Source organism: Xiphophorus hellerii, chromosome 10, assembly GCF_003331165.1.
Source record: "Xiphophorus hellerii strain 12219 chromosome 10, Xiphophorus_hellerii-4.1, whole genome shotgun sequence".
NCBI classification, from domain to species: domain Eukaryota; kingdom Metazoa; phylum Chordata; class Actinopteri; order Cyprinodontiformes; family Poeciliidae; genus Xiphophorus; species Xiphophorus hellerii.
The window spans coordinates 10,594,779-10,618,828 of NC_045681.1; the positions used below are offsets into that span (position 1 = coordinate 10,594,779).

General features: G+C 38.4%; 2 protein-coding genes across 5 annotated transcripts in view; one reads left to right on the forward strand and one right to left on the reverse strand.

The window, feature by feature from the left end:
* The window catches only part of dock1 (dedicator of cytokinesis 1), a 213,098-nt gene that overhangs the window by 92,059 nt on the left and 96,989 nt on the right, over positions 1–24,050 (reverse strand). The window lies entirely within an intron of this gene.
* insyn2a (inhibitory synaptic factor 2A) overlaps positions 1–24,050 on the forward strand; it is a 37,724-nt gene that overhangs the window by 7,247 nt on the left and 6,427 nt on the right. The window contains exons 2-4 of one of the 3 annotated variants that reach the window (XM_032573883.1): positions 5,191–5,291; positions 7,725–8,949; positions 17,660–17,731. In XM_032573883.1, coding sequence (XP_032429774.1) covers positions 5,252–5,291; positions 7,725–8,949; positions 17,660–17,731 — 1,337 coding nt within the window. In that variant the 5' untranslated portion in view covers positions 5,191–5,251. The remainder of the gene's footprint in view (positions 1–5,190; positions 5,292–7,724; positions 8,950–17,659; positions 17,732–24,050) is intronic. The other 2 variants (XM_032573885.1, XM_032573884.1) reach the window with 2 other exon arrangements.

Sequence of the window (24,050 nt, forward strand, 5' to 3'; positions counted from 1 at the left end):
TGATAACTCCACATTAAATCATTTTCTCATTTTTATAGAATCTCCACAAAACAAATATTTTACAGCAACCTGTAACTTTGGAAAAAAACAAAACAAAACAAACAAACAACAACAACAAAACACACACACAAAAAAATATACCAGGTCTTTGCTCAAGCCATATCACCCCTGTTGATTAAAATGACAGTTATTCTGAGTCTAAACAGATTAAAGGGCTTTTTTGTCTATTAATGGAAAATTAAAAATAGCATTCAAGTTGTTTGCACAGTATTAACCATCATTTTGGACCTGTTTGCCTTCTTTGGTCAAAGTGGCTCCCAAATAATTTTTTTGCAGCTACTTCCTGCTAATTTTGTTGCTTTTCAACATAACGTTTGCTGTTCATTTTTCACATATTTTTTTCCCTCATTTCAATAAAAAATATATATTTAAAACCTTTTTACAAGGCAAAAATCACTAATTTGATAATTTCAATCAAAATCTGTCGTTTTAACATTTCCAGTTCCTACTTTAAGACTATGAGAATATTATTACTATTTCAATCGGCCTTTGAACAGAGCAGCAAAACAGAATGCTTGATCAGACATTGCTGAAAAGACAATCCTCCAAAATCCTGCAATAGTACAATTTTCCAGCATTCGCTGACAAAAGATTTGCTGCATTGTGTTAATGTTATCCCTCAAAACTGACTTGCACAGGCATTTAGCTCTACAGCGTCATATCCATTTTACCATAGTACATTACAACCACAGACAAGAAATAAAGTGAAAATCCAAACAATAAATCAACAGTGTTACTATAAGAGACCCCAGCAACAATTTTTTTTGTTTCACTGCATAATCACTGTGCTTTTAACAGACGAATCAAAGATGTTTCAAAACACGCCTAAGCCCCATGTAATTATGAGCAGAAGCTGACAAAAGAGAATAAAAGATGAAGACAACACAAGAAACGATAGCGTTGGATTACTGAGGAGTTAGGAACCTCCATGACTGAGAAGATGCTGTCAGTCGTTTCTTTATGGAGCATCTGAGCTGTTACAATATAAAACTGTGGAGGGGATTGTTTTCATGTAGCAAAGAGTCAGATTAAAGCTATTTGTTTTCTTTATCTGCATGACTTCACATAATTATGGACTTTAAAACTATAACACTCATTAAGTATGAGATTAACATACTTCTCATTTAGAGATCAGGGGTATCTACATAATATGTACCGTGACAACAAGCTTCTCTGATAATGCAGTAAATCTGGCGGCAGAAATGGGTTACAGTTTATTCTGCATTTCTTTTACCTGAAGAGACATAACTGGCAACTGGAATAAATATTATGAAGCATACCTTACAAAGTCAAGGATAAAAGTACACAGATATTGTCTTAACTCGTTGTTTTAATAAACAGCAGCACTCCACAGTTTATATCTTTATACTTAGTGTCTTGTAGGTTGCGAGCAGTTCAAACAGAAGTCAAATTCTTTGTTTGTGCACACAACCTCAGAAAATAAAAGTGATTTTTTTTTTTTTTTTACTTAAAACTAGCAGTACCTAACTTCCAAAAATGGAAAAGAGTATTTCCAGGTACAGTTTCTGCAAAGGTTTTAGAAGGTTCTGAAAGCTTGACGTTATAAAGACTAGCTAACCCTAGCCATTTTGTTTTTAATTTTATAGTAGCATTTAGAAATTGCATACCACTCAGCTAGACCCAGCAGGTTCAGGTTATAATAAAGTGTTTTAAGTAAAATAATGTAATCAGATAATATGAGCAAATAACTAAGGATTGTTCCACTTGCACTAAACTACTATTGCAATATTTTCACAGTCTTCTTTACAGCGTTTAGTTGTTAATGAAAAAGAAAAATGAGGATAATGGAAAAAAGCCTGCCAGAAACAATGTTAAAAAGCTTAAGCAAAAAGATTGCTGTTGCATTGCTGCCTCTAATTGACATGTATAGCCATGGTTCCTGCGTTTAATAAATTCGGCTTTGTGATGCAAGTTATATTAATGGACTTTCCCTCTGGTGGAGCCGAAGTGATAAAACAAAATTAGTCAGCCTAGAAGTTACGGTAGATGCTTTATCCCCACAGGTTGAATGAGGACACTAAAATTTGCACATTTAATAGATTCCCCACAGGCAAATCAGCAGAGTGACGTTCACAGCTCTGCTGACTCATGTGGAGTTTAAAAAATGCAAGTAATGAGAGGTCATTTTTAATTCAAGGTGTGATGTCTTAAATGAGCATGAGTGATGGAGAAAAAGGGCAACTTTGTTTTGTATAAAGACATTTTTAAAAAATAATGACCTAGATTGAATTTGCAGTACTCCAAAGATTTAACTTAAGGACAAATGCAATAATCTTCCAGGAAATGCCCAAACAGTTGCCCATGACAGGGAAGAGAGCTGTGCCTCTAGAACAAGGTCAGATGTGAGCATGTTGATGTGTTTAGCCATATGCATGTGACTCAATGAGATCTGTTTTTGCGAGGTCTGGGTAGAAAATAGTAGGTCAGTCCACTTGACAAACGTGCCCTTCGATGTAAAAAGGAGCAGAGGTGCATTAAAAAAAAATGGTCAGCTGTCTGAGCTTACGTGCTGAATTGTGTTGTTTATGAAAGAGACCATGGAGTGGTGTTCCAGCCAGAGGTGAGAAACGAGCGCTGTAGCGGTCGTCCGGGTCTGATCCCAATGGGTAATAAATCAGATACGTGGAGCCTGGGACACTTCATTTAGCCTATGGTGCCGATGTGTCAGAAAGGATTACGTTCTAGTGCAAATATGATACAACAACATCCAACTGCATATGCACTGTTATGCTTGAAAAACAAAAAAAAAAGATCTGCTATGTTTGTTTTGAAAAGCTAAATCTACAATCTGCCACATTTAAAACAATTAAAATTCAGAAGGTCCTCTAATATTAAATAAATGTAGAGTTTCATTTCACATGGCAGAATTCTTCGGAGAGTGCATTCGGAGAGAGCATGTCAGATGCATTTATCTCCCATTGAAAATGTCACCATCTGTACAAACATGCAGAGGACACTGGCAGTGAGAGATCAGGAGAGCACACAGTCTTACAGATGAACAGATATAACACTGACATATTCAAAGAGACAGAAGAACACAGAAAGATCTGCCTTTCTTCAAAAGAAAGGCTTTATATGCTGGACAGTGAGGGTAATAATTGGAAAATGAATGGGTTTGAGACATCCAGCCTGAATTCTCCTACTTTACATTCTGGTGACTCTCTACTTTCTCAGCTCAATCAACCTTATGGCAAAGAGGTCAGGAGTCATTCAGTAATTTTATTCATACTTTAAAATGGACCACTTGATAATAATTCTTTCTCAACAGAACACGGGTTTCTCAGGGAAAAAAAAAAACAGCATAATAATCCCCTAACCTTGATTTTTTTTTTTTCTTTGGCTCCTTTCAAAACAAACTGCTTGGTATAGAAAGTAACATTTAGAACACACTGGAACGTCTTAATGCCGAATATCAAAAATGTTATTTATTTCAGCCATTCAGCTGAAAAGGTAAAAAAAAATTATGTAGCTTAGTTATTGAGTAATGAAAATATAAAAATCCCCAAGTATTTCATAAGATCAATAAAAACAGCCCTATTAATGTTACGACCTACAGAATCATAGGAAAGACAGTTAACCTCATCGTCATCTAGCAGATAATCACAGACACACTCCACAGGCCACTGTTGGATATGTTCTAGCAATACTGGAAAGAAAAAACTGTGGTAGAAATAACACAAGCAGTAGGGATAACTGCAAGAAGAATTTTTAAAAAACATTTACAAAATATGAACTTTGGTTATAGTCAGAGCGCTAAGAGCCACTACGCATATCCAGGACATGAGCCACAGCTGCCACATTTTATGAGTTAAGGCACTCCTGAAACAGTGACACCACTAGAAGGATATTACCTGAGCTAAGGAGACAAAAGACAACGCTCACATGTTCAAAGAGACAAAAGAACAAGGAAAAAGCTTTTGTTCAAAAGAAAGGCTTTATATGCTGGACAGCCGGGCTAATAATTGGAAAAGGAAAGGCCGGGGTGGAGACATCCAGCCTGAATTCTCCTACTTTACCTTCTGGTAGCAATATTTTCTGAGCTGTATGTATGATTGAATTAAAATGACTTTTTTAAGATGACATGTTGTGTATTGGTGTAACTTAAATAAAGTGAACTTGTTCACTTTATTTATACGGTGGTCCAAAGTCCTCTTCCAATTTTTTTTCTTTATTACAATTTGTTTGGTAATGGAATTTAAGGTCCCAGAGTCTGGGCAAAGAGTGGCGAGACACAGAATCCAAGATAACTGACATCCAGTATGACGTTTCCACTGTTAGTGATTGTTTGGACAGTCATGTAATTTGCTGGTGTTTGTCCATTTTATGTCATCAAGACCAAAGTCAATGTAGACATCTACCAGAAAACATCAGAGCGTGTCAAGTTTTCCCCTGCTGACAGACTTTATGGAGATGCTGATTTCAGTTTCCAGCAGGAATTGGCACCTGACCCACACTGCCAAATGTACCAACACCTGGTTTATTGAGCGTGGTCTCCCTGTGCTCGGCTGACCAGCTAAGTGCCTCGACTTAAACCCCATTAGAATTTATCGACTATTATAAAGATGAGGATGAAAGACGCCGTGGTTAACAATGCAGGAAAACTGTAGGCTGCTATTAAAGCAACCTGGAATACCTTTAGAACCTCAGCAGATGACCTCCATGCCATGTCGCATTGACGCAGTAATTCATCGAAAATGAGGCCCATCCAAATACAGAGTGCATATACGGTGCAGTGTATGAACATAAGTTTCAGTTTCCCCCCAAAATTGAGAGAAATACATCACTCAGTGTGTAATTAATCAATACAAGTTTCATTTCAATACAAACATGTGTGTGAAGATAATTACTTTTCTCTGAGAATGTCTTGCATTTGCAATCTTAATAGAGTGAGAAAAGTATCGTTTCACAGCAGAATCTGAGGTTTTCCTATTTGTTTGGTGCTTTGCTGCATCTTGCAGACATCCTGAAAACCGCTTCCTCACAGAACTCCGTGGTCATTTCAGTAATCATCTGCCTGTCGAGAATCAAACAAACATCTGCTTGCACAGCAGAAGGTTGCCATCTCCAGCTTGTATAAAAGGTGCTTTGTGTTATGCTCTCGCTTCCCAGTGACACTACTGGCCAACTGGCTCCACAAACGAGGGCAGTCGATATTTCATGGAGGCGGGACATGCTGCAGATGACGTCACCTGGCGACAGTCTGCCTAAAAGTTAGGTGTTACCCACATGTATACAGCTCAGTAAAATAAAAGAGAAGCCTTGCTTAGAGGAGAAAAGAAAGAATTATTCTTGCCAAAATATAAAGTTTCTGCATTTAGAGATGTTTTTGCAGGCAAAAATATTAAGGCAGATAAATGACGTTCAAATACAGCTGACTCTCTCTTCTCTAAAGGAGCTAAAAATGTCACAATCGAACACAAGGGAAACAAAGGGTGTTTGTAGAGAACGAGTGAGAAAAAAAGAGACACAGTTTAAACTGAACATCATTTACCATTGTCAGAAAGCGGTCATAGGAGAAAGGCTGAAAAGTATAATTATTCTATCTTTTTCGACATCTGTAAGCATGTGGCGTGTTTGCTTTTTGTAAATCAGCAGGCAGAGATGGAATTCTATTTTTTGTCAGAGCCTCAAAAACACACTGCAGAGTCACGATGCCAGCAGCACCATACCGGTGGTATAATAATTCATCATCTCTTGCTTGCTTGCTTTTTCTCATGCTTCTGTTGTACCAAAAACTGACATTGTCTTTATTTCTTTTAAATGAGAAAGTAGATTAAGAAACAAGTCATTTTTGTATCTGTTAAAGAAGCGCTTTACTCAACGGTATGTCCTTTAGCTTATCACCAGGTGTTAAAAAAAAGTACAATTCTGGACACTGAAAAGCCCTACTGAAGAAATTCAACTGGGATACCAGCACATCAGCATTAGATTCATTCTGTAATACCTTTTTAAAAAATTGTATTTAGTGGGAGGCACAGTTTTTATCTTGCAACGTATTTTGGCGGATGTCAAATGCATCTTGTGAGGGTCTAAACATAAAGAAATTGCGCAGAGTTTGTAAAACATGCCTATGATTCGTCCCTCTTTTGTATGACATGTATAGTATCTTGGGGTGAAGTGCATAAAATTTACTGTCAGGTTAAGTTGATTTTTTTCACCCAACGATGATAGGCTTCATATTTTTTGTCATACTTACTAAAAGTTCAACTATCTGGGGCTGAATGTTAATGATCTATGCACTGTTTGTGAGAGCCACCAAGTGGTCAAATATTGATGTCAATTAACTGAGAAAATAGGACGAATGACCCTGCTGTTGGACCCATTTTAAACATTTCACACAGCTAACAAAAGGTCTGCAAATTACTACATTATCATCATGTTAATGCAGAGATAAAAGATTAACACACATTCATATTTTTTCAGCAGTTGTGCATGTATAAAGTAAGATGTAACAATACTAAGGTTTCAAACAAAATATCAAGAAACCAGGATCCCAAGAAAGACACTCCATTCAATGGTGGACAAAAACATTTTAAAGCTACAAAATTACCACTACTAACAACATAAAAAGCACATTTAGCTGTAGCCCTGTTCAATTTCTGCTTCTGCTAATTTTGCATCATATTTTCTTTTGTGATTTACTTCAAAACCAAACAAAAAAATTACAACATTTTGATAAAAATCAGCAATGCTATAATCTATGTTCTTGAGTTAAAGCTTTGTTGGTTCTGCACACAACACAAACAAGTCTGTCCTTAATCTTGGGTCAAGAATCCTTCAGTTTTCCACCTTTTCTTTTTGCCAATTTGGGAGGGTGTGACCAGATATGCTAGTAAATCTCACTAGAGGATGGGGGTTATGGGTCCTAACTGACATACCGATGCATCTGGAGAATATTCTGGGATTTGTAATATTAACTGTGCACCGCCTACTAGCAGGGCAGCATAGACTACATTATGACAGCAGCACATTTATCGTAACTATACCGCCTCTGGGAATGGGACGGGAGTTAAGTGCCTTCAATTAGAGGGCACAGAAATGTTTTAAAACCTGATTTTACATTCTGATTTAAAAAGGGTATGATCATGCAGTGGTCTCACTATAGTGTGTATGTGGTTAATTTAAAGTGTATTAAAAGAGCTAGTTTGCTTTTTACTGAAAAAAAGCAAACTAGCAAATGTCACTAATGAACTTAGTGGTGGACAGAGATAAAGAAAACAGGTAATAAATGTATTTAATTGCCAACAATAAAAAGAGAAAGTGAGGCTAAAACAGAGCTGCTAGTTTTACAGAGAAGATCAAGTGCATTCTGGATATGTGCATGCAATACACTTAGTCATGTTGGCATCATAAACCTGCAGAGTTTTAGCATAAAAAGACTAAAAAAGGTGCAAAAAAGACCTAAAAGGGTTTGCTCCAAGACACAGGACACTCAATTCTGAAAACCTTTTCTCAAGCCTGCCTATAGATCTGTAAAAAACCTCTAGAATCATGATGCATAAACAACTGCAGAACCCTGCATGTTCCCTAGGTTTGTGTTAATTTGTTGTATGTAATACTCAGGAAATGTTGTTTGTCTCTACGATTCTTGACAGATTTTTATTTTATTGCTTTTACATAGCATCTCTCTTCATTTCTCTTAGGAAACATGGTGAGCAAGGAGGGTGGCAAATGCATGCTCACCAACTCAGAGTCCGACTCAGAGGCACCGCCTTTGCCCTCCACTTCCCTGGCACTGGAGTATTCCCTGGAAGCCAGTCGACAGGTGAGGAAGAGAAACAAAGCCCTGCAAGTGCGCTTCAAGGACATCTGCGAGGCACAGAACGAGCAAAGGGAGGCGGAGCTGCAGGCGGCGGGGAAAGGCGGCAAGCCAATGTCGTACAAAGTGGCGTACCGCAAGTACATGACCGTCCCTGCCCGCAGGTCCATTCCAAACGTCACGAGGAGCACCGGCGTCCAGACGTCCCCAGACCTAAAGAAACGTTACCAGACCTTTCCCTTTGAGCGCAAAAAAGGCCACACATTTAAACACGTGGCAGCAGTGGAAACGTATAAAGGTCACAATAACGGCTTTGTCATGGAGGCGAAGCAATCCAAAGCGGCTGAGCAGGGTTTAGACGAGGAGGAGGGAGCGAGCAGTGGGAGAGGAGTCCTGAGGACCAGGGCTCTGCTCCATACTAATGAGTGCATTGCCACAGTGGAGCAGCACAGTGCACCTGATGGCCTGTGCTCTGATGCTCTGCTGCTCAGTTGCACTGCAGACACAGACTGCCTTGTGGGTACGCCGAGAGGAAGCGGAGCTGGAACACAAGGAGAGTACCAGCTTTGTAGCGTTCCGTCCAAAGCCGGAACTGGATTACAACACAGGGAGCCTGACGTAGACCGCCTGGCCAAGAGGCAGCTGCTCAATTTGGAGGAAGGCTCGTCCCGAACTCTCCCGGACAGAACCTCCAAGGTTACGGGCCCCATCGCCTGGAACTCTCTCACACAGGTGGAGTGCCTGGACAGTCCGTCTGTGCAGAGCAAGAGGAAGAAAGGCCTGCAGCTGAACGGACTGTCTAGTGAGACTCTACCACGAGCCAGCAGGGGCTGTACAACGCAGGCACAGTGCAGTACAGGGCAGCTTTCAGCCCGGCCTTTGCGGGGCATGGATGAGCCTCCGTCAGGCTGCATGGGCAGTCAGGCTGATGGGGCTCCCTCCGACCAAACACAAGAAGCCTGCAAGCAAATAGTGCCTGTAAATCAGGATGGGGATGTAAAAGCACAGCTTCAAGCCATGGAAAACCTCATCAGTTCCAGTCAGGAGACCATCAAAGTGCTGCTGGGCGTCATCCAGGAACTGGAAAAGGGAGAGGCCCACAGAGAAGGGTAGGAGACCTCACTTGCATCCTAACACCAGAAATTCAAACATCAATTTTTTTCTGCTATGTCACAGATTTCAGGTTTTTAGAAATTTTAATTCATAAAGAGAATTGCATAGAGCTCAATAAAAGCCATTGTTATACAAATAACATGAGGCCCAGACGTTAAAATAGCTCTGAAAATGAGTCTGCAACCAGTCATGACTTAAGTTATTCTGGAAAGTGTACAACTTTAGCCACTAAATAAACAAAACTACTTGCTTTATCAGAAAGGACAGGCATGTATGAAAGCCAGTTTGTGCCTCAAACCTAAAAAAACATGAGCTAAACCCAGTGTAATTAATTGTTCAATTCGAACTGTGTTAAAGGGCTGGAGGTCAGAGGGTAAAGTCAGCATTTGTGATCAAAGCTAATCCTATTTTTTGCTCATTGGCAAAGTGTGCTACTAAACCACACTGCAACAATTTTTTTCAGTTTTTACAGACATGCCTTGCAGTGCTTTGATAATGTAATGACATTTTGAATGATAATTTCCCTCCAGATATTCTGTAGCTGCTGCAGAAAATACTTGCAGATGCCTTGAAAAATATTATATTATGTTAAAACCACAAACCTCAATGTATTTTAATTGAATTCAATGCCCATTCATCTCAAAGCCATACATTTGTTTATTAGGATGTTATATAAACAAACATACAAAATGTCTAGATGAAAATTTCTGTCTAATCTTCTTTTACAAATCTTCAAGCTCGGTCAGACTAGACAAATAGTGCCAGAGTTCAGCAATCGTCATACCTTGCCACAGGTTTTCAATTACATTTAGGTCTGGACTTTAAGTGGGTCTAATTCACTTTTGATCTAATTCAATCCATTGTTTCTCTGGCCTAAACCTCATCCAGGTCGATGACGCATGAAGATACCACCACCAAATGTAACAGTGGGGATGGTGTGTTTAGGATACTGCACCATTTTAGTTTTCAGCTGAACATAAGCCAAAAAGTTCAAAAAGCAACGTATTCCACATTCTTGGTCAGTTTAGATGGACGGTCATGACTTGTCTCGTCAGTCATACTGTGCTCTTTCCATTTTCAGATGATTGGTTAAACCGTGATATGCGAGATGATTAAGAACCCAATATAATTAAATACTCAGCCAAATACATGTCCTTTATTTTTATTGTTCTATAGCAAACTGTTGAGGCCTTCATAAAATAACAAGATTCATTCAAATATTAAATGAGACTTGGGCTAAACTGTGGAGCAGTTGGTAGCACCGTTTACAGCAGCAAGAAGGTCCTGGGTTCGAATCCCAGACTGGGTCTTTCTGCATGGAGTTTGCATGTTGTTCCTATGAAAGTCGTGTTCTCTCTGGATACACCACCTTCCCCCTGAAGTTCAAAAAAAGGTTTGTTGGGTTAATTGGTCTCTCTAAATTGTCCTCAGGGATTTATGTGATGTATGGTGACACGTTTCCTTTTGAATAAGTAAGAATGCTAATTTTCATGTTTAGAAGGAGAAAAATACACATTATTTGGAAACATCACTTTTCTTTTATTCCATTTCTTTGGAAAAACACCCCACTTGACAGCAAATTACGTCCAACCTTATCCAGCCGCACTCTCAAATGTTTATCTAGAATGTGTGAGTACTCAGCAAAAGGTCCAGACTGTGAAAAAGCCATTACTGTCCAATGGATGTGGAGTTTATACAAAAGGGCAGCAGATAGTATCGGATCTGCCGAAATAGACAGTCCGTCCAAAGTGACCCGGCAAACAAAAAGGACGATTTGTTGAGCCAAATGCAACAGCTCAGATTCTCAGATTCTTATCTGCTTTCAACAGCACTGCATCAAAGTTTGGAGGAAAATATGCCAAAATATGACACATTTCTATTTCTCATAACTCAGAAATGTCTGATGACTAGTTTTAGTCAGAACATGACTGATGAGATGAGGGTTAAATTATAAAACATGGCATGAGGGAGGCAAAGATGGGAGTTCATACCATCTTAAAAAGTCAATTATCTTCCTCCAATCTCAAATAAGGTAACTCTAATCCTCTTATCACCCAACTCATAAAAAAGTGCTATGAGTGAAAAGTAAACAGACATGATGTGTAGAACGGCAATCCATCTTCAGAGTTGCACGGCACATCTGCCTTATCAGATGTGCCTCTAGTGACAGGTGGGGAAGAGAAGGTTTTAGTAACTTAAATTTGTTGCTGCTGTTTATTAACACCATATGTTCAGAAGTAGGCAAAAAAACACACTATGTTTCTGACGATTAATCACTAAAACCTGTCTTCTGTTGGAGTCAGTGAGCAGCATAATCCCCCTTGTAATCCATTCAGGGAAAAAATAACCCATTTCCATCTATGCAGGAACAGTTTTCTTCTTGTACATGTTTCCATTATTGTAATGTGGAGATTAAGTGAGTCATGAAAAAATAAAGATCTGCACTATTAACATAGCTTCATCCTTCATTTTTCTATTACCTATTATTATTTACCTATTATTGTAAGCAATACAAAAGGTGGAGCCACCTATATGCTCAAGGTGAATGGTTGCAGTTATGTCTATTAAACAGCTTCCTAACTCAGAAATGACCTAATCTAATGCAACATGTCAGCTCAGAGGCATTTTCAAATTATCTGTATATTGAGTCCTTGACTAAATTCAGCTCTTGATACCTGCCATTTGTGAAATATCTGCAATATTAAGCTAAAATATACAACAATAAATTAAACATAAGTATGTATTACAGGCTCATTACTATATGGTTCTAATGAATGTGATTTTTTCCCCCTGCATAGCTCAATACACACTCAACATCAACAACAGAGAAATTTGTTCTGTCTCCAAGAGGTACATGATGTTATTCTGATATAGGAGTTCTTGCAACTTGCAGTTGAAGCATATTCTGGACACAATGCTTTTCTTGTGTGGTATTCTAGAAATATGAGTGGGAGAGATCAATGTAGAACTAGGAGTTCTACACTTGAGTCCTTGTACAGCATGGTGTAGCCTGGACAGAAAGAAATTTGTTGTTGTTCCTGCCACCTTGAGTAAAACTACAAAGTGCTCTGTTCTTGCTGATCTATATGACTTCAGGGAAAAATAACAAAAGGCCCTAAATAAAAAATGTATTTAAAAAAAAAAATAAGGATGAGAAAAAAGGAAGCTCTGCCTCAAAAATAAGTTGAATTTGAAGAAGTTTTAATGTTATTTTCAGTTTTATTTTTTTAGGATAGAGTTCTGAGCTATAGGCTACCATGTTTCAAATATTTTGAGGTATGTCAGCATGTCTATTTTTGGGTGAGTGTAACTGGTGTGGAGTACCAAAAAAGACTTCTTCCAAGTTTCCTACAACTTATTTTCAATAACTTTCTAGAATTGCCACCCTCATGGTAGCTGTATATTGGACTATGTACTTTTTGCTAACTTTTGTTCAAAATATTTTGGTTGAGGGATTGCTTTTTTGGAGAATTGTTCCCTCTGGTTTTGGATGATGTGCGACTGAAGGATTTTTGTGCATACTTCTTCACTTTCAGGCAGTTGTTATGATGGGTAACTGTGGCAACAAGGTATTGTTTTTACAACTGGGAATAGCTGATTAGCATCTAAATATCTTAACTATGATGCTGAATACCAGATGAGTTGAAAAGGAGGCTTCATGGATGCAGAGAAAGACCAAGGAGGAGAGAGAGGAGAAGGAAGTGTCATCCAGAAACATGCAACCATGGAATACTATCTCTGCTGCCAGGAGATTGATCTGTTAGCATGTCATGACAAGCGGGAGAATGTCATGCAGCAACAATCTGCAGAGTCATCTTTAGATTTGTTGTAAGATTGACTGCTACTCAAAATTGTTCTTGCATTTAATTTCTCTTTGGGGTAAAAAAAAGTGGTTTTGAACTTACCTGGAGCAAATGGAATAATTCTAAAAAAAATAAAATAAATACATAAGTCGCTTGTTAGGGAGGGTGGGAGATTATATTTTATGAATTTAAAAGTGAATGCCTTTAAAAGGATTATATTACCTACATTTTAATCTTTACTACAGTTTTAAGGTCTGGCTCATTGGTTTTGATTAATCTTTTTTTCCCATAATAACAAGCATTGAGGAAAAATTAGGTTCCTTGGCAGGAGTAGTTTTGATTTCAAAAGAAAATGAAGAAACTACAAGTTTATGCCATCAAAGAATATGTTTCAAACTTGATTTTAATAAACTAAAAAATTACATCCAAGTATACAATGTTGGCTAATTTACAGACCAACGATTGTGTTATTTCATTTAACTTTTCTTGTGAAAACCAGGGGAAAAAAATATTTTTTTTATTTGACCTGCTGATGATTGTTCAGAGCCAATCAAAGACAAATTAGCTGACTAAATGCTATTCCTAGATATGAAAACACTAAGTAGCATTATGGCTGCAAAGCGATCTAATATAAATATGTTGGATCCATACTGCACAGCTTGGGCACATTGCTGTGTTATAAGAGTGTTGGCAGACTAGAGCCAATTAATTACTTTCTCTGGGACTTGTTGCTAACCTGTCTATTAGCACTCTGTATGTGTGCTTGTTTTCTCACTGCTGGACAGCCACCCACACAGTGACCTTTGAGAAAGCTCTCCTGGTCGCCACCAAGGGTGGAGGGTGTATAAAAATACACTTAATGGCACTTTCGGCTTCACTCTTCCCAGGGGACGCCTGCCAAAATGAGCCCTGGTCTCTTATTTCCTCTTATCAGTTGGCCAAGAGCAAAGAGTAGGAAGACACTGAGAAGGTCTGAGAGAATACTGTGAAGCTGTTCAGATGATTCAATCCAGTTGGCCATGCAGACGGCTGCTTATTGATTGGCTCACCGAGTGGGAAGTTTACGACCTTTCACGCTGCTCTAAAATATAAACTTGGAAAGCCAATTAATTACATTTTATACACAAATAATCCGCAGTGGAAATGTTCTGTTTGCAATTACCTGAATCTCTTACGATATTATTGTCAGCATCTCTCTCCCCTGTCTGAACAAGAGTCAGTGCAGTAGATAAAAAGGAGGAATTTATGGTGGGAGCTTAATTTTTATAGGTGCTGCAACCGATGGGCAGCGTGACAAGTGCAGTGGTGACAGAGCTGAGGTGTTGTTTCTGCCATGCAGCAGATATTTATTAGGGAATCCAAAATATCCTCGCTGAAAGGAATAACATGGCAGCATTTACTGCAGCTTCTGTTTGAGAATGTGACTTTCAACAATAAATGTTTAAATCCATCTAAACAAATGAGCCTCGTTTATTTGCACATCTCTGTCTTTATTCCAAGATGTTGTAACAGTTTCCTGTCTTCCACAGCCCAAAGGCATGTGTGTTCACTTCATTGTTGACTGTTCACAGTTGTTACCGTCTGTGTCTCGCCCATATGATTGCCTCATAACTTCATTTGTCATCACATGGCACCAGAGATAAGCGCCAACATGCTGGCCTGAGTAGAACAAACTAAATATAAATTATAAACTTCAGCTGCATGGATATTCCTTCAAGTCTAGACAAACTCGCAACAATCTTCATTTTAAAGGCCAGCTGTTGTTGTTAGCTGCATTAGTAATGTTATCCAACAAATATTGTCAGCAGCAGCCACACTGACTCTGTTCATGGGATTTTATGATTTCTATATTATAATAAACCCTTCAGTTGTAAGGGAACAATAAAAAAAAAAAGAAAGAAACCCGACATTTATTTTGACGGCTATTGTGAAATCGCAAGCTGTCATTTCTTTGGTAGTATAGCAACATTAGTACCAACTGTGTGCACCTCTGATGACTCATGCTTGAAAGAGAGTCTGATGGAGAATGTAGAGTTTATAACAAAGCATGAAGTCTTACATAAGTGCTGGACAATATATCATTATTGTGATATCAATTTGGACATAATGGAAATGATGGCTTGGAATGCAATTTTTGTTAGTTGTTGCCTATAATACATTAAATCCAGTGAATATCCACTGCAGACCCTAAGAGCCATATTCAGAGGTATTATCAATTATATATATATATATATATATATATATATATATATATATATATATATATACACAAGAATAATGGAGTTGAGCCAATACCTTGGTCTTCAACAACTTTTGTTGCTTGTGCTGAGAGGAAAAAAATTTCAAGGCTGAGGTAAATACACACAAACAACTCAAAAACCTAAAATATGTAAAAGAACATTTTCACAGTTCATGTCTGTCTAACAAACTATGTCTATACAACAAGGAATGAGGCAACACTAACTTTTTGGCTAGCAGTGACTACCACTACAAAAAGAACCACAAACAGGCAGGGATTCTGCTGCTTTTTTAACTGAATGGATGAAATACATTTTGAATGATATTCAACATGTCGTCATGACAGTAAAGGGATTTAAAGATGCTTTTGTATTTTCTAACCAATCAATATACACTGCTCAAAAGAATAAAGGGAACACTTAAACAACACAATATAACTCCAAGTAAATCAAACTTCTGTGAAATCAAACTGTCCACTTAGGAAGCAACACTGATTGACAATCAATTTCACCTGCTGTTGTGCAAATGGAATAGGCAACAGATGGAAATTATTGGCAATTAGCAAGACACACTCAATAAAGGAGTGGTTCTGCAGTTGGGACCACAGACCACTTCTCAGTACCTATGCTGTCTGGCTGATGTTTTGGTCAGTTTTGAATGTTGGTGGTGCTTTCACACTCGTGGTAGCATGAGACGGACTCCACAACCCACACAAGTGGCTCAGGTAGTGCAGCTCATCCAGGATGGCACATCAATGCGAGCTGTGGCAAGAAGGTTTGCTGTGTCTGTCAGCGTAGTGTCCAGAGGCTGGAGGCGCTACCAGGAGACAGGCCAGTACACCAGGAGACGTGGAGGAGGCCGTAGGAGGGCAACAACCCAGCAGCAGGACCGCTACCTCCGCCTTTGTGCAAGAAGGAACAGGAGGAGCACTGCCAGAGCCCTGCAAAATGACCTCCAGCAGGCCACAAATGTGCATGTGTCTGCACAAACGGTTAGAAACCGACTCCATGAGGATGGTATGAGGGCCCGACGTCCACAGATGGGGGTTGTGCTCACAGCCCAACACCGTGCAGGACGCTTGGCATTTGCCAGAGAACACCAGGATTGGCAAATTCGCCACTGGCGCCTTGTGCTCTTCACAGATGAAAGCAGGTTCACACTGAGCACATGTGACAGACGTGACAGAGTCTGGAGACGCCGTGGAGAGCGGTCTGCTGCCTGCAACATCCTTCAGCATGACCGGTTTGGCAGTGGGTCAGTAATGGTGTGGGGTGGCATTTCTTTGGAGGGCCGCACAGCCCTCCATGTGCTCACCAGAGGTAGCCTGACTGCCATTAGGTACCAAGATGAGATCCTCAGACCCCTTGTGAGACCATATGCTGGTGCGGTTGGCCCTGGGTTCCTCCTAATGCAGGACAATGCTAGACCTCATGTGGCTGGAGTGTGTCAGCAGTTCCTGCAAGATGAAGGCATTGAAGCTATGGACTGGCCAGCCCGTTCCCCAGACCTGAATCCGATTGAGCACATCTGGGACATCATGTCTCGCTCCATCCACCAACGTCACGTTGCACCACAGACTGTCCAGGAGTTGGCGGATGCTTTAGTCCAGGTCTGGGAGGAGATCCCTCAGGAGACCATCCGCCACCTCATCAGGAGCATGCCCAGGCGTTGTAGGGAGGTCATACAGGCACGTGGAGGCCACACACAATACTGAGCCTCATTTTGACTTGTTTTAAGGACATTACATTAAAGTTGGATCAGCGTGTAGTGTTATTTCACTTTAATTTTGTGTGTGGCTCCAAATCCAGGCCTCCATTGGTTAATAAATTTGATTTCCATTGATGATTTTTGTGTGATTTTGTTGTCAGCACATTCAACTTTGAACAGAACAAAGTATTCAATGAGAATATTTCTTTCATTCAGATCTAGGATGTGTTATTTGAGTGTTCCCTTTATTTTTTTGAGCAGTGTATGTGCACAGTAAAGATCATTACTTTATGTCACATTAATGATTAATGGTTTATACAACACAATGAAACCAAGACAGGAAGCATAAAAGCAAGCGGGCTGAAGTCTAAAACTATATGTCTTTAGTTTACTTAGAGGACCTAAATGATTCTGAATTTACAAGTAATAACTCATTCAGCTCCTTTAAGACATTGCTCTGCACCAAATAGAATAATCAATGGGAAGATTATTTAGCAACAAATACATAAAAAGGTCAACAAAGGAAAGCAGGAAAAGAAAATGAGCAGCACATAAGAGAAAATTAATAATTTTAGATTGCTAAAATTTAAAACACTATATTACCTATTCAAAGCCATTTTTTCTTTCCATTTTATGTCAAAAGCAATGTGCTATATTTGCAATGTTACAAACTTTAAGTCCTTGCTTAAAACTTAAAACTTTAGATGCAAATATCAACCTTGCTTTAGTTGCCATTTGACCTGATAGGCCTCCATACAATGACCCACAGCTAATGGATGACTGTGTGCACTTTCTACTGGGCAGAGGCCACTGAGGAGGGCAAAGGAACTAATCGTCACCCTCATTTACCCCAGGCTCCCTAAAGAAAGATGACAAATAAGATGAGAAAGGAAAGGTGTGAGGCGGCAGCTTAACAAGTCCTGTAATTACTCATTCACGACTCTCATCTTCCCCCCAGACTCTCCTATCGAACTGGACAGGACACAGCCAACTGTGACACATGCCGGAACAGCGCATGCATTATTTACAGGTGAGTGGTCATTCATCTTCAAAGACAAAAAGATCCACATGTAACCTGTCCTTTCTCTCCTTGAGAGCGAGCAGAGGAGTAAAACAGGGTTAGGATGAGCAGAGGGGAAGCAGCAATGGAGGCAAGGCTAATGTGAATTGCTGCTCATTAGCGCTGAGTGAGCATGGGACGTTTACACAGCACCATTTCTCTCAAAACCTATACATCTTTAGCCAACTGTCCAATTATCCCCTCAGGCCATTTTATTCACTGACTGGTGCCAAGCAGGTGTGCAGTTAGCAGGACAAAAGGGTGCGTGGCTGAAATACAGAGAGGTCACATGCAAGAAAATTGAGTGAACATGGGGCTGTGAAAGGTTAAATTAATTAATGTCAAACATCATAAAATTTTATTGGTGGGTGCAGTTGCCATGCCAACTCAAAAACTATGCTCAGCCTCCAGTAAGCTAATTTTATAAGCTGTAAAGACATAAGTACAAAGCCATTAGTAAATCAAGAATAAAAGTAACATCTCGTTATTGTACTGGTCTTATCACAAGAGTGGTTTTAGTTCTAGTGCTGGCTCTTCAGTCAGTCTAAAATAGTTTGCTTTTTCACAGCATCAGAGCAAAAATGTTTATTTCTAGTGAACAAGCAGCTTATAATTATTTCTTTTAAAAATTCAAGATAGAAAACTGACTCTTGACATTTGATTGAATGGTTCCCAGGCAGTGTTTTTCCATTTCTAGTTACAGATGCACATACGGAAATCAATAATTATTAAATTTAGCTGAAATGGGCTTGAGTGGTGACCGATTGGTTGGAATCTTATATTTTTATGAACAGCGAATTCAGCCTACATAAACACTGCTAGGTCACACTTACAACACCACTCTTCAGTGTGGAAGCAGATAATGTGGAAAAATCCTATTTACAATATCAGTGAGGGGATTATAATATGATTGGGGGAAGCATGGACATGTTTGAAGCTATCCAATGTAATTTTCAATTACATGAGAGCAAAATTTTCAGCTGACAACAGGAAGGCTAAATTGAGTGAATTTAGCTTTTGACTTTTAAATATCAGTGTTCGAGTGAGGATCTACAGTACAGACCAAAAGTTTGGACACACCTTCTAATTCAATGGGTTTTCTTTATTTTCATGACTATTTATAAGGCAAGAAATCCCACTTATTAACCTGACAGGGCACACCTATGAAGTGAAAACCATTTCAGGTGACTACCTCTTGAAGCTCATCAAGAAAATGCAGAGTGTGTGCAAAGTAGTAATCACAGCAAAAGGTTGCTACTTTGAAGAAACTAGAATATAAGGGGTATTTTCAGTTGTTTTACACTTTTTTGTTTAGTGCATATTTCCACGTGTTATTCATAGTTTTGATGCCTTCAGTGTGAATCTACAATGTCAATAGTCATGAAAATAAAAAAAACTCATTGAATTAAAAGGTGTGTCCAAACTTTTGGTCTGTACTGTATATTTTCTATGAAATTACACATGGAGACCGCTGATTTTGCAAAAACCATGTAAATTAGCTAGCATGATATCCTAAAGAAGTTTTCAATCTGAAAATAAGTATTTCATACTTTCTTTTCAAATAATATTTAAACCCAATTTTATAGCAGCAACAGATTTTACAATTACTGCTGCAATTTACTAAACCTTTACAAAAAAAGTATCTCTAGCTTTGAGATATCTAACAAAGAGATTTGACAGACATTCAATGAACACATAACAGCACTGTGAGAGTCCAAGTGCCTGGCTCTAGTCTGACTTTCTCAAGAATTCATAGGAAATTTTGACACAAGCTGAGAAGAACATGTGCCAGTGGCAAGCGGTCAAAAAGAAAGAAAAAAAAGAAAAACAAAAACAAACGTGAGGTAAAGATGAGAAACAAAAAATGAGATCCTTAAGCTGCAAGAGGGTAAGAAGCTATCAAAGCCTTAGTTAATGGTCACTGCCACTCCATGCAGTCTGAATGAAGAACCATTTAAATCATATTATATCTCAAACTCTCTCCATAACTGATGAGCCTCTGGCTAAACTTCAGTCGAGATGCACAGTACAGCTGTGTGTCTTCTGATGTTCGAGTCGGAGGAATTCCACATTATCTTGATGTGTTTTTACAATCTCTGCAGGTGCCCCAAACCATCGCGGGGACGACAGCATGAGAAAGGTGCCCTAAAGGCAGCTTGGCATCAGTGAGACGAGCTGAGTGTAGATGAATGATGGCATTTGACATGAATTACACAGACAGGGCACTAATTAAAAGGATATGATTAAGTTAAAGGGTTACAGGTGAATACATTAAAAATGAACTTACCTATTCAATAACCATGTCAATTCTTTCTTTAATCAGCAACTGATATGCCTCTGGCTAAACTTCTACTTCTATATGCTGAAAAATCCTATAGTTGTGAAAAGCTCATAATGGCTGAAACTTTATTTGATCCAATGAAATGTTTGATTTCATTGGATCAAATATTTATAAAGACTTCAAATTTTCAAGATCCAATAAATATTATGCATAAGTTGTAATTCACAACACTTATTTTTTGCCTCTACATCATATAAAGATTTCAGAGAAAATGTCACACGTGAAATAACCTGCAAACCTGAGAAATCCACATCATCTTCAAAAACTGCACCAATCAATTGAAAAGCTACATTTTTTGGAAGGAGAGATGAAAAACAGAAAACTCTGCACATAACGAGGCTCATTTTTTGACAAAACCTTGTCAGCGCTTGGCAAGGTTTCCGCTTGATAAAGGGCAGAAATTTCCCACAGAGCCGTTTGAAATTTGTTACATTGACCCCAGTTCATCTTGAAGACACTCACTCGACATGGTTAATAGCTTTGATTGGACACAGAATCAAATATAGCAGTTGTATTCACAGAGGCAGAGGGATTAAACAGCAATCTAATTACTCAGATCTCCATGAAAACAACCTCTCTGGAGGTGGAAGAACACAGGATAGGAAGCAGAGGCACAGAAATAAATAGGATGCAGCTCTGGTATGTGGGAAGAATAGCTGTCAACGGCGTCTAGCAGGATTTTCTTGTCTTTAGCAACCTCTTGTACCACTGAAGTCTAGTTTTAACATGATCCTTTGTAAATATGTGGTAAAAGTTTTGATTTTCAAAACAGTGATCGCACCGATCGCACTTTGAGACTACTGCTCTTAAACAAGATGTTAAACACTTAAAAATAAGCTGAATGCATACTCAAATGTTTAAAATATTGGAGGTTTTAATGCATCCTCAAAAGGTTGAATGAAAGCAACAATGGTAGGAGAACCCCAAATAAACAGAAACAGATTATGTTTCTGCTTAAGATGCACATCGTTCTGGCAAATGGAAATTGTGTAAAAATTTGGTAAAATAAATCTATTATCTATTATTTATGTTTTTTGGTATATGATATCCAAAAAGTTCAGGTAATCTGGAGAAATATCCATGGACAAATCACACAGTTGAAAATCAAACTGAATGTTTGTGCTCTTCCAGCTCTCAGGCAGTGCTACATTAAAAGCCGGCATCAGTCTGTCACAATAGACACTTTCTGAACATGGGAACACTTCCTGGAATCATTCAGTACAAAGACATTTCACCCATCTATTAAAACATGCATGTTGAACTATTATGGACGGAACCCATGACCTATAGAAGTAGCAGAACTTATATGCAATAAAAAAAATCCACTTTATGATCAGATCAGTCTGCCATGGCCCACTATGCCAGTGCAACATGCACCCTTAGTGTTGGTTTAAGCTGTATTTGTGTGCATGTCAGTGCTATTATGCTGAACTCGGTCTGACGACTCCAGGAAACATAAGGGTCCATAAATCATTTTCCCACAGCTCAGTCAGGACTCAACTGTCCAGTCTTTTAAAATAATCAATTTGTCCAAGAGAATATGGTATAATCTAAACAAACGCTTAGCATAACAGCAGCCAGATTAATGATGCTGTTTGTCTAAGGGCTTGCACTTCAAAACAGAATGCATGAGTTGCTTGAGTTTCTTGTCAAGAAACTCATGCATGCTTGAGCATGAGCTGGTCAAGCAGAAATGCTTCTGCTCATTTTAATCGTCTCAAATTCATTCATCCCATCTCTGTTTTTTTTCTTCCTTTATCTTAGTTAGTATCCAGATGTCCTGCTAATCAAAAAGTGTGAGTTCAAATGAAAGTGATGAATAAATGAAATGTAGGTGACATTGAACCAGGATAAGATTAAGACAAACTTCTTGGTTGATACAACCCCAGAATGCCGAGGGGAGAAGTAAAAATACAAAAGAAGTCGCAAAGGAGGAATAAATCTGAGAGGAAGAATAATCCCATTTACTTCACACTCTACAGGTATGGGCTAGCGTCCAGATCAAACAGTGAGGTCCTATGCCTTTATATTCTTTTAACTTTAATATTTTGTCACACACAAGACATAAAAGTAAAATTGACTGAAACTTTATGAGATAAAAAAACATGAAGAAATTGTGCAGCTGAAGGAAAATGACAAAAATGTAGTGTTTTGATGTATTAAGCCCCTTTAATCTCATCCCCTGCAACAAATTGTCTTAAAAAGTCATCTATTTAGTAAATACAGTTCAACTGTTCAGAAATGAATAGTATAGTGTGCATTTGTATTCAGGAAGTTTTACTGTGATCACAGCTGAAAGTTATTGCCCTGTTGAAGGTGAATCTCCATCCTTGTTTTAACATTATCTCCCAGGGTTGCCCTCTATTTAGCTCAATTTTCCCATAAAACCTTGGGATATTCTTTTATTACCTAACCCTTTTTTAAAAACTTCCCCACTTTTTATCTCTGAATTGTCCATATGTTCCTCGCCTTCATGATGCTGTTCACTCACTAATGTTGTCCAACAATATTCAGAGGTCTTCAAAAAACAGCTGCACTTATTTTGAGATTTATTTGCCCTATGCAGGGTTTCCCCCAGATTACTTGCTATGCCTGCTGATGGTGCAGTCCACCATGTTTATGTGTTGAGAATTGTTAATAGTTGACAGGAAATTAAGTAATACGACTATGTAATTGTGATATTGGAAGACATTATTGGTAATATTTTAACAAACATAAAAAATACAATTACAATGAAACACATATACCTATTTTGTACTTCAGATAAATCCTATTAACGTAATCAACAATTAGATCTCTTTAAAAGTAAAATTAAATTAAAACAAATATTAAAACAAATATAATAATACCTACAATGGATATTGACAAGTATTTGTATGCCTAACTAAATATTCAGATGGTACAAAATTCAAGTATTTATTGTGTTATGTTTTCTTGTATTTCTTGTCATATCTAAATCCTACAGTTGTGTTTAATAATGACTGCCATTTGTTGCAGTATTTTGATTTGCTGGTTGTGATAGAAAGTGGTTACGGAGGTCCAGGGATAAAAACAAAAGACAACCCCCCCCCAAAAAAACAACTGAAGTTTAAGTATAGCATATAGTAAAATTCAGTGGTTGTAAATGCTTTGGCAAAGCACATTACTCTTAAGTGGCAGTGATTAGGAAAGTCGATTCAGGACATTCTATTCAGTGAGTACCAATGTTTTTCACTAAATTAGAGTTGCTTCCCATGAGCACAATTCTGTTTTTTGCCTCCTCATCTTATTTTTAATTTTGACTCAAGGCACAATAATTGACTAATTATCCAATGTCAACAATTCTTTGAAAAACACTGAACAGCACAGGGACAAAAAAATTATTAGAAAATCATCAAAGGAAATAGGTTTTAAAAATGTTTCAAAATTCAGCCTATTGTTCAAAGCTTTAGGAAAATTAATTTGCAGAAAGCTGAAGATCACAACCAACATGTAAATTATGGATGTTACTGATCAAGGTTGTTCTGTTGCACAACTCACTTAGAGGAGGACATCTCTTTTTGTTGAAGCATTATGTTTTCCAACATGGTGGGCAAGCTGGTTGCTATGGATACAAGAGCAATTCTTGACAGGACAAATAGCGTGAAGGGACAGTGTGGACAATCGAGCACCGCCGAGAGATAAGAGTACACAAAGGATCGACAAGGGGAGAATGTGTAGCCGCATGAGGATAAAAGATGTCAAGAAACAAACATTATTCAAGTGGTAGTGAAAGAAACATCGAGAATTGCGAGGATTTTCTGTTTAAATGCATAGAAATGTGAGAAAGAAGGGACGTGATGAGAACAAGGAGAGAATGTCAGAGAGAGAATTTAAAGCTTCAGGGTCCAAAGTGCTTTCTTCCATTTGTTCTGATCTAACAAACCACTGCAGGGAGGGACACGAAAATGCCAACAACCTTTCCATTTT